General features: G+C 33.5%; 2 protein-coding genes across 4 annotated transcripts; both read right to left on the bottom strand.

Moving 5' to 3' along the window:
- Nucleotides 1-5007: 5007 nt before the first annotated feature.
- On the bottom strand, nucleotides 5008-10365 carry LOC111601314 (lipase 1). 2 transcript variants are annotated; one of them, XR_002751536.2, is made up of 5 exons: nucleotides 10221-10365; nucleotides 8438-8634; nucleotides 7833-8375; nucleotides 6857-7465; nucleotides 5008-5283 (listed from the first exon to the last, which is right to left on the bottom strand). XR_002751536.2 is itself a non-coding variant. In XM_023317846.2 (4 exons), the coding sequence occupies exons 2-4, from the start codon at nucleotides 8546-8548 to the stop codon at nucleotides 6917-6919; spliced, it is 1203 nt and encodes a 400-aa protein (XP_023173614.2). In that variant the 5' UTR covers nucleotides 8549-8634; nucleotides 10221-10365; the 3' UTR covers nucleotides 6802-6916. The 2 variants fall into 2 exon arrangements, 1 of the variants encoding a protein (XP_023173614.2); XM_023317846.2 differs by lacking the exon at nucleotides 5008-5283 and having other exon boundaries at nucleotides 6802-7465.
- Nucleotides 10366-11844: 1479 nt separating this feature from the next.
- LOC111601162 (lipase 1-like) lies at nucleotides 11845-14204 on the bottom strand. 2 transcript variants are annotated; one of them, XM_023317650.2, is made up of 6 exons: nucleotides 14150-14204; nucleotides 13347-13446; nucleotides 13014-13191; nucleotides 12559-12920; nucleotides 12294-12506; nucleotides 11926-12177 (listed from the first exon to the last, which is right to left on the bottom strand). In XM_023317650.2, the coding sequence occupies exons 2-6, from the start codon at nucleotides 13437-13439 to the stop codon at nucleotides 12013-12015; spliced, it is 1011 nt and encodes a 336-aa protein (XP_023173418.2). In that variant the 5' UTR covers nucleotides 13440-13446; nucleotides 14150-14204; the 3' UTR covers nucleotides 11926-12012. The 2 variants fall into 2 exon arrangements, with proteins under 2 accessions (XP_023173410.2, XP_023173418.2); XM_023317642.2 differs by having other exon boundaries at nucleotides 11845-12506.
- Nucleotides 14205-15569: the final 1365 nt, after the last annotated feature.

The following is a 15569-nucleotide window of genomic DNA, read 5'->3' as shown; positions in this document are numbered from 1 at the left end:
GGCAACTGTTCGTCTGTCTGCTAATATTGGGCCCCAAGTTTAGCGCCTCTGTTGTCAGTACAGTGCAGGAAGTTGCAACAGTTTGAGGCACTGTAATTGCTTTTTTGTTTGTCGCTGCGAGCGTTTGACTGGACAGGGGAAGGCGTGGCCGAGGCACAAATTTTGTGGGGTTAGCCATGCAGCTGGGCTGCAAATTTTTAATTAGATTTTTTTTTAACTCTTTTTTATTTTTGTAATTTTTGTTAACTTCTTCTTTTTTGGCTTTTGCTGCGCCTGAGGTTTATTTTGTTTTTCAAGCAAATGACACTCGCGTTAAATTGGGAAGATTCCCTTTTGGGGTTTGGTTTTCTGATGGCTTTTGCCTAACGAGTTGCAATGGGGCTGCGAGTGGAAGTTATGAGCCATGACAAATTGCCAGGCGGCTAACTAAATCTCAAGTTGAGTTTTGGGTTTTGGCTGAGTGGGAGAGACTTTTGAGCAGGTAACAAAAAAAGTTGATAAAATATCAAATAATTCTTTTGTTTGTAATATTGAAGTAAAAGCCCTTTGACATGTTTGAATTTACTCTTTTTACCTTTAAGACATTTATGTAACTTACACTATGCAATTGCATAAATCAATTGATAAATTTCATATTGTTAAAGCAAATTAAACTTGTCGACAGACTGAGGCAACATTGTTCAGAGTTATTAATATAAATTAAAATAAGCCAAAAACTTAATTAAGCCGAAACCCAAGAAACAAATTCCCACATGTTCAATTCTAATTGAAAATATGCTGCATTTTCTGCTAGTTCTTCTGCTTGCTGTGCTAAGTGTAATAAGAACAAAAGCATAAGAAATAAGAACAAGGAGAGAGGGGGGAGAGAGGAAGTTGCAATGGAAGTGAAGGCAACAACAGCATCAATTATAAATGCACTCGATAAATTATTTTCAAGTATTAACACGGGCTTTCAGGCACGTCAGCCAGCATGCCTGTGGCCACATTGAACAGGTAGAACACACACACACGCACACACACATACGATATTTATACAAAACTATTTTCGTTTACTTAGCCAGATCGAGTTTTCCGTAAGTTTTCTAGCTTTACGCTTTATAGCCTGGCTAGGGGTATTGTAAATGTGATATGGCATATGAAATGCATAAGAGAATAAATAGTGCAGAAATAACTTAAGATATATGTATAAGATATAAGATATATATATATATTTTTTTTTTAAATTTTTTATTTAATTTTAAATCTTTAGCGTACTTGATTCAGCCATAAGGACGGATAGATCTTCAGTAAGAGTTCTGTGCAGCTACTCAATACTTTATCATCTTCACCTATATACTAAAGTCAGAATATCTCATTTAAAATAAGACAAGCTTGTGCTTAAACTTTACACCTGTCAGAAAAATCTATATATTTTTAGTATTTTATATTATAGTTGAAAACTCACTTCAAAGTGTATTCAGAATGCGTCCAAATACTTTAGTTTTATTTAATATTTTGCTGGCCACGCGTTTGTTTTCACTTTGCCGTTATTAAACCAAGAAATGTATGCGTGTGTGTATGTGTGTGAATGTGTGTATTGGTGTTGGTGTTGGTGCTAAGCACTTCCGCTTGGCTGCTTGCCTGACATGCATTGCACGTTGGCAGCTGTCGTGGCCCGAACCTGCTTCAGCTGCAGCCTCATTGCACCTTTTGGCCTCGGCTAACAAACATACACACACAACACACACACACACAGAGAGTGCAATGCAGAAACTGGGTTTGATTTTTCATTAACTTTTTCAGTTGAAGCGCTCGCCATTTTTTGTATCGTTAGCTAAAATTATTTTCAATTAGCAGCTAACATGACGTCCGAGCACAGGAGCTGCTGCAGATATGGGGCAATGCGGCAGCAATCGATGAAGTGCACATGCCGCGCTTCAATTGTATGAGAAGAAAGGAGAGAGGGAGAGAGAGAGAATGGTTTGATGGATTAAACTCGCATCCATCAAACCATTCTCTGTCTCCCTAACTCTCTCTCTCCTTCCTTGAGCAAAGGTTGCAGTTTTTCATTGCTTAGGAAATATCTATGTAGCAAGCAGAAGAAGGCATGGCAGACCCCATAAAGTCTACATATTCTTGATCGAAATGAGTTGAGTTAATCTAACCAATTCAAATTGTCCTTATGTTCGACTGTTCTTGAGTGCTTCCGCATGAACGCAGTAAACTCGTAAGCCACACATTCTAGAGACGTGAAATTTTAAATATATATTCATGTATACTATACACATAAGAACTCTATAATTTTTTTCGCTAGCTCATCTCATTCCGTTATCGATAATTTGATTTCTTTTAGTGTGATTGCCACAAAAGATGCAACTTTAACTTTCGTGAAAGCTTTCCTGTGAGCAGCTGTATAAAATAAAACGGTTATTTTTTGGATTAGAGATGCCTTCACATCTCGCGCAGACTATAGCAGAGACTTTTGTTTTGGCAGATAATCATTTTCAGTCTCTGAAAATTTGATTAAGAAATTCCATTCCCAATAAATGTTCACAGAGTACTAAACATTTTTTTAAATTGTCTGAAATAGACAAAAAAATAATACGAAATACAAAGAATTTATTATAAATTATTAAAATTACCGACTCCTTTACCTAAATTCAAAAGCAAAAATTTCTACCATAACAGCAAAATGCCTTAAACTGGACTATTTACTTTTTCGTGAAATTGCAGGCAAAGCATTTAGGCGTCTTCACCGCAAAGTTGTTTGTGTTTTGTGCAGCAAATAGTAATAATAATAACAAAGAATAAAGTAACGTAATTAAATGTTTTGCGGTCTGGCCATATGAGATGCCGGGCATTTGGTTGCATCCATTGTTGGGGTAACGAAAAACAAGCAGCCAACAGGACACGCAACACACACTCTGGGGAGCACAGGGGAGCGCCACGGAATGAAACCAGTTGCAATTATGAAATTTTAGACATTTTGATGTACTCAAGCCGCATGTAAAACTCTGTGAAGCCTGCAGATGTTCCAACTGCCCCCACAAGCGTAGTCTAGGCTAGCTGAAAAGAGAAGAGAGTGGGAGGGAGTCTTTGATATGGGAATAGAAATAAAGGACTAGACATGTAAAAATTCGTAGGGCGGGGCAAATGGAGCTTTTGTTTAGCAGTTTTTCGGGGTGTTTTCCAGGCGAGCTTTAATTAAATTGTGGCCAAATCAAATTGCGCTTTTGATTATGAAATCAAATACTTTACACACAGCAGTTGCATAACTACTTTTCGGCTGAGGGGTTGTTGACTGGGCAGCACTTACAACGGTATCACATATTGAAGGTAAAGCACCAATAACAAATTATATACGCTATACTCGAAAGGTATTTCAATTAAGTCAAAAGTTATTTGAAAGAATAATTGCATTCAAGAAAATCACAAAAATTTATAATACAATTTCAAGGAAATCTTTTTAAAAAATATTTTTATAATTTCAAATTCTTAACGCAAAATACGAAAATAATCAAAAATCTTTACAGAAACGTTTGACTCAAAAATCACTATTAATTAATATATTAGGCAATTTTTAATACCTAGACTTAGACTGAATAATCTTAAGCCACAGATTGTGTTATTTAAAAAGTATGGAATATGCAATGAATTTCGCTATTAAACAAAGAACATTTCAAATTTTCAATTGTTGCCTGCTCATAGCCAAAAACTTTTATAGTTTGTTGTTGTTATATCTATTGTTGTTGCTGTGCTGGCAAGCAAACAAATAGAAAACAATAGATCCGCAAAACCAAGAACTCCATACGAACGACCACTTGAGCTAAGCCACAACAACAGAGAACAACAAACTAGAATATTGTAAGAATTGGAATGGCTGACTTGGTGATACTCCATTTAATAATGTATATGAAAAACTTTGAGAAAAATTATTTGTATAATTTATAAACAAATTCTTGTTGGGAAACAGTAAAAAAGAAACTGACAGAGAAAAAAAAGAAATTTTAAGTGACTTCAGCCATTGTCAGCCACAATCAACATGAGTCAATCATGAGCAATCATTCAATCTTGCACTTGCTCAACTGCCCATTAAATTGGTCCTTTTCTAGGGTATTTGAAAAAAATCTAAGCGCAAACTTGGCCACTTCCCATTTCTCATTTCTCATTCAAATGCAAATCCGTACGCAAAATCTTGAACTGACTTCGATTGGTTTTGCTGCTGTTGGCTTTCTGGTTGGCAAGCGGCTTTTGTTCGAGCATCAAATTTTAGTTAGTTGCCCGGGGTGTCGCCTTTATCACTTGCCATGCAGCACAGGACATGCCAAGCGGGTAGCCAAACAAACAGCCGTTCAGCTATTCAGCCACCATCCTTGAACACTCCAAATCGAGAACAGGCCAAACATGTAAATGTCTGAGACAAAAGGTGACCAAAAGGATTTTAACGAATTTCATTCACAACAGCATATTGGTGGCATGTTTTTTAGATGAGGGAGCAGAGTTACGAGAAAGTTCCCAAACACTGGAAGCAAAACTCGATTTCCGCTTGGTCAAGTCACATGATTGATATGTCACAGTGGGCAGTGTCTGCTGCGAGGACTCAGCCTTAACCACAGTAACACCATCAACATCAACAACAACAAACGTTGTGGCAAAGCTGATTCCTTGACAACGATATTAAGTAGCCGACACGTTGCAAAGTTGTTTAAATTTCAAATAAATACATCAAAAGGTTCCAAGAAACAAAATGAAACTCGTTTTGTAAACTGAATTGCAATTTATTTCTTACTTTAAATCAAAACTTTAGTTAAAACTGAAGAGATTTGACATTTGAAATTGGTTTTTACATGAAGACATGAAATGGCCATAAAGACATAAAGTAGCTCAGCTTAAAAAAAAAAACATTTTTCAAAAAATAAATAGTTGATTAGAAATCATTAGTATTTTGTGTAAATTTTAATAAAATTTTTAAATATTCCATTTATTAATAATATTACATTATTATTATTATTATATATTTGTTGAATAACTCAATTAGTTGCTATAAATCCAATTAAAGAATCCTCAGAAAATATTTGTAATATAGACAATTCAAACACCAGAGCTATACGCACAACTGCAGCATTCAAACGCTAAGCTCGAACTACGAGAGCATGGCTTAGCATGATCAAGCCAATGCGTTTGATCGAGAGTTAAAGAACCATGAGAGGAATAGAGAATAAAGGTATCAAATGAGCGTAATGTCTTACATTGGATCAATTACCGCTCTTAAATTACACTGTTAAACGCGGTCCCAACATTATTCTGGATTGCAAAATATCAAAAATTAATATTGGCATATGTTTAGTAATCGAAGATATTATCGATATATTTGATAAAATAAATATTTAATTGCAAGGGCAAGATAAATCATATATATTATTTTATCCTTAACGTCTAATTAAATGACTTACTTGCAGGTCACAAAGTGTAAAATCAATTAATGAACCTAAATATAATAAGACTCTTAAATCTATCTAAGATCTCCTAAATGTTTATAAAGCTCTAAAACTTCTTCATCGAATTTTTTCACATATTTAAAAACGAAGTACCATATATAAAATCAATTAGGAACTTGGGCTGTGTAGCTTTGTTTGGTTTTATGGCCGAGCTGCAGACTGCAAATGATTAAGTTTGCATTTATAAAATGTCACTTTTATTTTCTTGCGGTTGTCGACACTCACACACACTCCCGTTCGCACACATACACACATGCCAATGCCAACATTTTTGTGCTGTGTTATTTTTTGGCAGCTTTTTGCATTTGTCATTGGACATTTCTTGGCCCCACGTTTCTCTGCCCTTTAGACACTCCACTGGCATTGTCAGCATGAAAAGCATTTAAATAAAATGTACTTGCAATAAATTTTCCACAGTTATAGAGAGTTTTCAGACACACACACATACACAGACACACACACGCTCATGTACACGTACTTTTGGCTAGCCACAGGCTGCTCTACGATTTAAATATTTAATCTCATTTTCCATTTCAATGCCTCATAGAAAATTACAATAATTGTGTGCGATGCAAAGTGAATTTAGAATATATTTATATATATATGTATACATATTTGTATAGTTGAGTGTCTGTTTTAAGTGGCTTTCTGGACACTTCAGTTGGCGCATTTATGCAGCATTTAATTGCACTTAGCTAGTTGCAACACATTTGCCGCAAAATGCAAAATACAGAATGCAAAATTTGTTAACATATTATCGAATTATGGCAAAGGCAAATTTTGAATAGCTTCATCCATGCTTGAAACATATTAAATAGCCAAAATAATTCCAACACTGATGTTAAACTCGAGTTGCTGGCAAATTTATTGAAACAGTAAACGAGACAGAGAAATTTTCGACTGGGGGAAGTTGCAATACTTTATGAAGCTGCTACGGCTATGGCAACTCTTGGATCTGATTCTTAATTATAATCATAGGTAATATTTTATATAGAAATATAAATATATAATTAAGAATTTAATTATAGAAATCTCTATTTATATAATTGTTTTTAATGATTAATATTGTTTTTATTATTAACAATCTTATTTATTTATTTGTATTGCGAGCATGTTATATTTTATTTTATTATTATTATATTATAAAATTAAACATTTATAATTATTACTATAATCACTTTGGCTTTTTATAATTTTTACAATTTTTTTTTGCATTTTAAAATATTTTTATAAATGTATAATTAATAAGAAAAAGTATTCGAATTTTATTTCGAATACTTTTACTTATTTACTAATACATTTAGTATCTATACTAAATGGCTCTAAGAACAATCCGTGGCTGAGGTAGAGTATATGTATATTCTTACAAATTTACTTACAAATTGAAACAAAAACTGTTTCGGTTTTTCAATTACATCAGAAATTGTATTCGTTTCCAACTAGAGTTCGCCTTTGTCGACCTTTTCCATGACTTGAAACATGCTGTTGTAGAGCAACTCTTTGACGTCGATTGCAGTGAGAAAGTCGATATGATTGAATTTTTTGTAGGCCAGTTTCTCATCGTGCACAACATTTGGCAGCTCCTTGCGCAGCCGCTGCACATCTTTGACAGCGACGAGCAAATCATTTTGGCCATAAAACAAGGCGACTTTGCAGTTAACGTTGGCCAACTTGTACGCTGGTGGCGTAATAGTGCCATATTCTTGCCAATTCATATAGGGACTCTCGTAGTCATACTTGTAGAAACCACCGCTCAGCACCTGCTGGCTATAGTGGCTGACAGACTTGACCGAACTGCCAGCAGGATATTGGCCCAGAATTATAGGCGTAAGTGTGATATTCACCTGCTCCAGGTCTATGCCAACTAATTGCATTATCAAATTGGCGCACGTATTGGGAAATGCAAGGCTGCAATATTTGTAGCTTAATTCACGCCAGACTTCTGTTTCCGGTGGCAATTCATTAATTCCCAGACCTTGAAGCAAACGCTGTAAAATGTATAAGAAATTTGAATATTTGTATATGCATTTTCTAAATAAATGAAAGCTTGACGTAACATAGAAATTTATAGAAAATTTATTATGACTAACCGTAAAAACTTTGCCAATAATTTGCTTGACCAAACAATGCTGATACTATATCTCATAAATATATTTGAGGTAGTTAGCCACTTCTAATAAAATTCAAATTGTTGGCAGATAGAAACTAAAGAGTGCCTCGGAGTATTTGGTATAAAATACTTTAAAATTTAAAGCCTTATAATTGAAAATATACATATTTGAAGTTTTCTCTCATACTTTTCTCTTATTATTTATAAAAATTAGAAATCAGAATTTATTTCAAAGTAAAACTTACCACAATGCTTGGCATGTAGGGGGCCAGAGCTCGAAGCAGTGGCATTTCAAGATATTCGAAATAAGCAACCGGGGCGAGGGCCTGCATTAGTTTGATCTTTTTCATATAGGCTGGTTTCTCGGCGCCCAGCACAAAGGCCGCCGTGGTGCCCTGCGAGTGGCCCACATAGTGCAGCTGAGCGTGACCCTTGCTGAGGGCCAGCACATAGTCAATGGTCGCGGGCAGATCGTAAATGCCTATCTCATGGAACGAAAAGTCCCAGAACTGACGTTGGTATATATGAAATTTGCGATGCTTGCGCGAGTAGCGATTACCACGGCAATTCATCAACCAGACATCATAGCCGCGATCACTGAGCAGATAGCCCAAGCCACGGCCAGAGCCCGTCATAACCCACGCCGAGGAGCTGTCCTCCAGACCATGCACCAGCAGCACAGGCTGCGCCCCAGGCTTGGCTATGCGATGCAGTGTCAAACGAAAGCCATCTTTGGTGTCCACCTTATGCTCCTCAAAGTTGTAGCCATACTTCTTGATCAAACCAGGCTAGAGAGCGAGAGGGACAGAGTATTATTATACTATATAGATAAATATTAGGTAACACTTACAGTTCGCAAATGCGCATCTTCTATTACCGCTGGATCGTATTGCACAATATCCGCCAGGAGCCAATTAGCATTGAAGCACAGACAGATCAGGCCGTAATATAAGCGCTTCATATTAAGTTTTTGGATATATATAGTATTTACTATAGAAAACTAGTTGTTGGCAATTATCTAGTGATATATCCGCTTGACACACTAACCTGCAGAATGCAAACAAGCAAATCAAATTTATATTGCAAAAAGTTATTGAATCGTTAATTTAATTAATAAATTGCATGTCTAGTTCAAGTTTAATGCTTCAAAGTTAACATGTAACTGCAACAGATTCTCACAAAGTGTGATAAGCTGATAAAACCAGTTGAGAATACTGAACTTGTATATACCCTGTACATAGACATATTTCGCAAGGTTTGTTGATTATAAATTTAAACACAGAGATTGAGGAATAAAATTAAGTTAAAGAATTTTTCTAAGCGCTAAAAATTAGTCTTGACTTAGAGTTTCTTTTAGAGTTTCTCAATTGCAATTTAATTAATTTTTTAATATTTTATAAATTTTATTTATATATATCTTAGCTATTTTCCGACTACTTCTACTTCTATCTCTACTTCTACATACTATTTAATAAAATCATTCCGTTTTGTACAGGGTATTTTGATATCAAAATAAAATAAAACATTTGTTGAATCAATGAAGGTAAACTGAAATAAAAGCTCTCACTGATGACCTCTGTGGCAGCTAATACATAAATTTCAAAATCAGTTTATTAAATCGAAAACTATTTCGATGTCAATGCAAGTGCTAAAAGCTCGTATTACCTTCGTTTCTATGCATAATTATGAGAAATATATAGAAAATTATTTAAATGGTATAATTTACTATCGCTCGCTATCTAAGTGAATAAATGAAAAAATCATTTTAAATATAGTAATGGCAAGTCTAAAGATTTCTCGAGAATTACAAAATTTTTAGCAAAATTAAAGCTGTTATTAAAGTCGATACTGAAATTATAGAATTGATATTTGAAATATGTGCTTTTAGAAAAAATTATGTATAGCTCTGCTTCTTATAACAAAAACCCCACTGAACTCTTTTATTCATCTTTGTAAATTGAGCAAAAATGATTTAAGTAATGTTCTTTGGCTAGTGGCAAGTCATCTTATAGTACATCATCCACACTTTATAAACACAGCCTGAATTATTGGCAAATAGACTACCCTTTATACTCTCTGCAAACCAAGCAAAAAGTTGTAAATGCACGCCTAGTTTGGGTGAGGTAATACAGCTAATAAGTATATCTTTTACAGTTCAATTGCGGAACTAACATATTTTCACTATTGATCCTATCTATAGACGAACAAATAAATAATCTACTACTACAAACTACAACTACAAAAATCGATTTTATGATAAGCTTATTTGCGTTTTCTCGTTACACGAGTATTTAACCAGTTGAACTCGTCTATTTTGCTTAACTTTTTCTAAATTTGTTGCTTGTTTTTGTTTCAGTTCACTGAGAAGATCCTTGCACTTAAGAATATTATTAACCAACGCCAAAACTTAATATCCAAACCACATAATTTAGGCAGCCAAACATTATCAACATCAATTCTATTACATCGTTAAATAATTTCATACATAAAAGATTTATTTCTTATAATTTGATGCAAAATAGAATCTGATGTAGAGCTCATATATAATATATAATATTATATTAAATATAATCAAATTATATTATATATCTCTTCTTCAATCACACTTTCAATCCAAACTTAAACATACTTACGTCAATTACAATAAGTAATATGTATTAAATCACGTATAAACCGCTGTGGCACGCATCAAATGCCGTAAACGTATTTTTAAAATGATTCAATTTAGCTTATTCAGCTTATTTAATACAGACTTTTGCCCATATTTGGTGTCTGCATTAGTGATAAATAGTAAAATACTATTTGTTCCAACTCAAATTCATTTTGCACGCACTTTAATACTGCGAATTAGACTTAGTTAATAATGATGTTTTTAAGTTCTCCCTAAGTTCTTTTCAGTTGTTCGATAGCTAATTTTGTTGAACTGTTCTCGACGCTCGATACGCTCTCACTGAACTATTCACTAAGTGAGGTGCTTGACATAAGTAGCCGATAGCTAGTTAGGTCCCACAATGCTTATTATTAGTTGATCAAGTTCAATGGTAGCTGAGTAATACACACGCGACTGCAATTTGCTCTTTGCGAATGTTAAATAATTCAAAATATTTATCAGAGAAAACAATTCCTACTTTATTGAGCTCCTGGGGCAATGTCAAACGAGTTTCAAAGCTCAGATATAACAGATTCTAAGCTCAACTTGTCTTTTACACTCAGTTAGCTTAACTGTTTAGCATATTTGTTAACACGAATTTAATTTGTTTTTTTAATTTTAATTCTATTTTCTTGATCTTTGTTACAAGTTTTTAACTGGCAAACAGTTAAAGTTTAAATTAACATTTAATTACTTAACTACTTATTTTATAAATATTTTTTAATTTTGTAATTATTTATGCATGTTTAAATAGCAAACAAAAAATACAAATCATTTGAGAGTATTTAACTTTGTGTTTAAAAGAATTTCAATCATTTTTATCGACTTGGGATTACCCGTGCGGCCCTGCAAAAAACTTAATCTTGCTTTGCTCATATATGCAAAGGAATAACATGATCTTAAATTACTTTTGCAAAAAAAAATTTGACATTTCATACTTTTCAAATTTACTTTTAAAACATAAATGTATATAAAAAAATAAAGATATTTCATTATTTAGTTTACTATTGAGCTATACATTAATATATATATTTATATATTTATACATATTTATATATTTGTATATATTTATTTCTATATAAATATTTATAAATCAATTGTAAAAATTCATATACGCATATGTTTCATAGTTTAAAAGGAAACTAATCGTTTCATCGACATAATCGACAAATTCAATAATCAAATGCTTAAAAATAATAATAGAATTGGGTGTCATATGAAATTTACACATGAAATTCAATTGTATTGACTCAGTCGACCACAAATAATCTCAGTGTAGTTAACAAATGCTCTGAGAAATTTGCGAGAAGGTGTCAAGATTTAGTCATAGAAATTAGTTCTCGTGCTCAATGTTGTCGATAGCTCTTAATATTTAATATTTTGTAAAAGGCAGAAGCTGATGTGGCAGATCCCATAGAATATATATATATTTGTTTTAGATGGAGTTGAGTCGAATTTCAGTTTTTAAGTCATATCTCTTAAGACAGTCTCAGGAAGATACATGTTTTATTACGGTCCGTGTATTATTTCAAAAAGACAATACAATATTGTTTTAAAATTTTAAATAATTAATTAGTTAATACATTCAACTTTTTATCATTTAACCTTTATTTTATCTGGAAAACTTTATTTCATATATATTTGCATAAAATGTTCTAATGCGTCTTAAGTGCAAGTTGTTTTTATTCTTCACTCATTTATCCGCAGCCTCTTCCTCCTTAAGCGCAGCACCTTCAAAATAACGCATAGTCTTAAACATTCGGTGATAGAGCAGCTCAGGTACATCTATGCCCCACGTGAAGTCCAAATGATTGAATCTGGGATAGTCCACGAGATATTTGAGCACCACATTGGGCAACTTGAAGTAGAGTCTGGAAACATCTTCGGGCTGGCCCAACAAATCGTTTTGACCATAGTATAAAATCACCTTGGCCGTGACCCTGGACAAATCATATTTGGGCGGAAAAGGACTCGAATAAAGTGCTACATTCCTCAAAAGACCATAGTCATATTTGCGAAATTCATTCGATGCTCTAAACTGGACATAGTGCATTACCTGCTTGGTAGACGCACCAGCTGGATCGTGGCTAAGTATCACAGGCAACATGGTCTCATTCAGCTGTGCTGGACTGTAGCCCGCAAACAGAAAGAGCACATTCTTGCATAGCTTCAGGCCAAGTGGCGAGGAATTACATAAGACATCTGAAAACATGTTTAAGAAATCGTCTGATGGTAAAAATTCACTTGGACCCAGCAAGCGTGAAACGAGCTGTAGAAAATATAATCAATAAATTATCAATTCACACAGTAAAGTGACCTACATTCGCGGTCAAATCAGTTGCGCCCAGAAAATTCACGATCGGACTCTTGCAATACTCAAAGAAGGCAATGGGCGCCAGAGCCTGCATGAGCAAGATTTTCTCCATATACTCGGGTCGCTCGCTGCCCAAAATCCAGAAAGAAGTTGTGCCCTGCGAGTGGCCAATGTAGTGCAGATTGGTATAGTTGGTCAACTGCAGAACATAGTCTATGGTGATTGGCAGATCAAAGAGAGCCAATTCATGAAATGAGAAATCCCAAAACTCCTGCTCATCTGTCGTATACTTGACATGCTCCCTGCAATAGGTATTGCCGCGCGAATTGCCCATCCAGACATCGTAGCCCTGCTCATAGAGTAAATAGCCTACAGAGAGAGAGAGAAGGTGAGAGAGAGAGAGAGAGGGAGAGAGAGGAGCGTGAAAGAGATGTTTAGTCAACTGATTTATAGCCTCTTTACCCAAGCCCTTTCCGGGGCCCATCAATATAAAAGTAGCTGAGCTATCCATTAGGCCATGCATCAGAAAAACTGGCCTGGCTCCGGGTCTTGGTATCCTATGTATATTTAGTATATAACCATCCTCAGTGACAACGGTATGATTCTCATGCGGGTAACCATATTTCTGCAGCAGACCGATCTGTGAAATCAATGCAATTTTTTAATTATTTCATATTAGACTAGCTTTTTTGTATAAACTTTTATTATATTATATATTTATGGTTTATTTATATTTTTATTTTTTTTATTATTTTTATTTTTATTTTTTATTTATATTTATATATATAGCATTACCGTGAGCAGATTCTCATCTTCGTCAACGGAATCAGCAAATGAGAGAGTTACATGCAAGCAAAGCAAGACCAGTAAAATAATTCGTTGACTCATGTTGTGCCTAAAATAAAAGTAAGTTATAAAATATACATTTTTATTTTTAACACTAATTTTCATAGACTATAGAACCTGAACCCATTGCAAATGGCAGCTCGAGGTTAATACTCTTAACCCCAAAACTCTCTTCGCTCTTTTCCTCTATTGTTCTGTTTTTTTTTTTAATAAATTATATATATATTATATTATATTCTTGATCAGCAACAGTATCAATATGTTATTCCCACTTTCCTGTTCTCCTATAAGAAATTGATGCTCCTATCAAATCAACTTTGCTACAAAAAATCGATAATGTACTGAAAAAGGTGATCAGTTATCATGTCTCATACATTTAAGATGCTATTGCTCTCCAGTTTGACATATAAATTCTTCTAAGCTATACACAATATCAAGTACTCCATGTATTATATAAAATATTAAAGGCAGCAACTAGGCACAGGCTTAAGAGTATCTTCTAGTCAAGCCACTCAGATTAGAGCAGAGTCCCGATACTTGATACTCGATATTCGATGCTTCAATCATTTAGTTTCACTTTCTTTTTACATTCACCAAATATTCCTAACAACAACATGTGCCACTGTCAATATAATTTGATTCTTTGCATATTTTTAAGAAGGCATTTTTCAATTTTAATTATTTTCTTTAAATATATCCTGGAGGTATCCGAACTATTATCCACTTTATCCATTGGTATCCAAATGCTTCACCTTTATTACTGCAGTTAAGGAACACTTTAAAATTTTGAATTACACTGAACCAAATTCAGACTGAGCGAGCACTTATATAGCAACTTTTATAGCCCGATTCGATGCACATATAAACAATTTTTTATTACTTCAAAATTTGTTTAAATTTATGAAATTTATTTTATGGCCATAAATTCATTTTAATACTCTACCAAACTATAGACTGCGTTAAGATCGGCCCAAAAGCACGTTATATATAAGGAAGGGTATTAAGTCTTCGGCAGTCTGCACGTAGCGAAGAGAAGTAGATTTGTAGAGCTTCAATTTGAACTCTGCTAACTACGCAGTCCGTATCCCGATCTGTAAACTTTGTTAGTAACAAATATTTAAATAAATTAAAATAATAATGAAAGTAACTAAAACTTAAATATGTCATTTATATTTAATATTATATTTTATATTCATATCAAAGCCTTAAATTATTCAGTTAATTTTCTGAAAGTACAAAGCTATTTTTAAATTTGTTTAAAGTTTCAGCAGATTGTTACCTTAAAAATAAAACAAATTAATATTCATACAAGTAAATACTAAGCAAATCCAAATTATTTTTTATATACTTCATTTTTTAATTTAAATATCAGTTTTCGGCTTTCATAAAAATTTTATAAATTTACAACAGATATGAAAAAACTTATATTAATATTCTCTATAATATGAACTACACATAACAGTAACTAAACTGTGTACAAATACATTTGCTGCATTCATCAAGAAGAGCTTTAAATTTTATAATTTGACAGTTTAAAAAGTGCCCAAAATTATGCTATATTTGTAGATCGTCAGCTTAAAACTGGTCAATCATGTGGCAACGCGCAAGCGGCCCATTCTATACTTTGTATGTGAAGTCATATGTATTAACCATTATTTTTTTTAAATAATAAAATACCTATCTTATAAGCTTATTTAAGTGCGTAGACCTTGCATTCTACATATCAGCAGTGCTTCAATATGCGAAGTATATAACTTATGGTTCTATCAGTCGAGCAGGTCAGAGAGCAGACTGCAAAACTTGGTAGTAGACTCTAAGATCTGATATAACTTTGAATAATTTATATTTACACATTTATATGTAGTTACATACACTACGCGTCTCCTATTATACTCTGTTTTATTATATATTTAAAAAAATTTTTTTTAAATAAATTATCAAAGAAATGTTGCTAAAAATGATAATTGGCAATCAGTTTCCAAATTTTTTGCATAGGCCACAAAATTAATGGTATTTCAGAAGAAAAATGACCAGAGACAGATATGAAGTTTTGTCTTTAAAGGAAAGTTAAAAGATTAAAGCTTATTTTAATTCTCGACTATCTAATAAAAGTCTAAAACGTTATAAGCTCGACCAGTTTACAGTTATTCTCTCAAAAATAATAAATACTTT

This window comes from Drosophila hydei, unplaced genomic scaffold (assembly GCF_003285905.1).
Source record: "Drosophila hydei strain 15085-1641.00,03,60 unplaced genomic scaffold, DhydRS2 tig00008114-arrow-pilon, whole genome shotgun sequence".
Classification (NCBI taxonomy): domain Eukaryota; kingdom Metazoa; phylum Arthropoda; class Insecta; order Diptera; family Drosophilidae; genus Drosophila; species Drosophila hydei.
Note: the sequence above shows the minus strand (reverse complement) of the source record. Positions and strands in the feature narration are given on the sequence as shown.

Excerpts from the sequence above, each read along its gene's own strand:
- LOC111601314 (XM_023317846.2), bottom strand. The coding sequence starts at position 8,548 with ATGAAGCGCTTATATTACGGCCTGATCTGTCTGTGCTTCAATGCTAAT. Across the intron at positions 8,376-8,437 it reads AAGATGCGCATTTGCGAACT|CCTGGTTTGATCAAGAAGTA; the intron begins GTAAGTGTTACC and ends CTCGCTCTCTAG. Across the intron at positions 7,466-7,832 it reads CCTACATGCCAAGCATTGTG|CGTTTGCTTCAAGGTCTGGG; the intron begins GTAAGTTTTACT and ends TACATTTTACAG.
- LOC111601162 (XM_023317642.2), bottom strand. The coding sequence starts at position 13,439 with ATGAGTCAACGAATTATTTTACTGGTCTTGCTTTGCTTGCATGTAACT. Across the intron at positions 12,921-13,013 it reads GGGCCCCGGAAAGGGCTTGG|GCTATTTACTCTATGAGCAG; the intron begins GTAAAGAGGCTA and ends CTCTCTCTGTAG. Across the intron at positions 12,507-12,558 it reads CAACTGATTTGACCGCGAAT|CTCGTTTCACGCTTGCTGGG; the intron begins GTAGGTCACTTT and ends TATTTTCTACAG.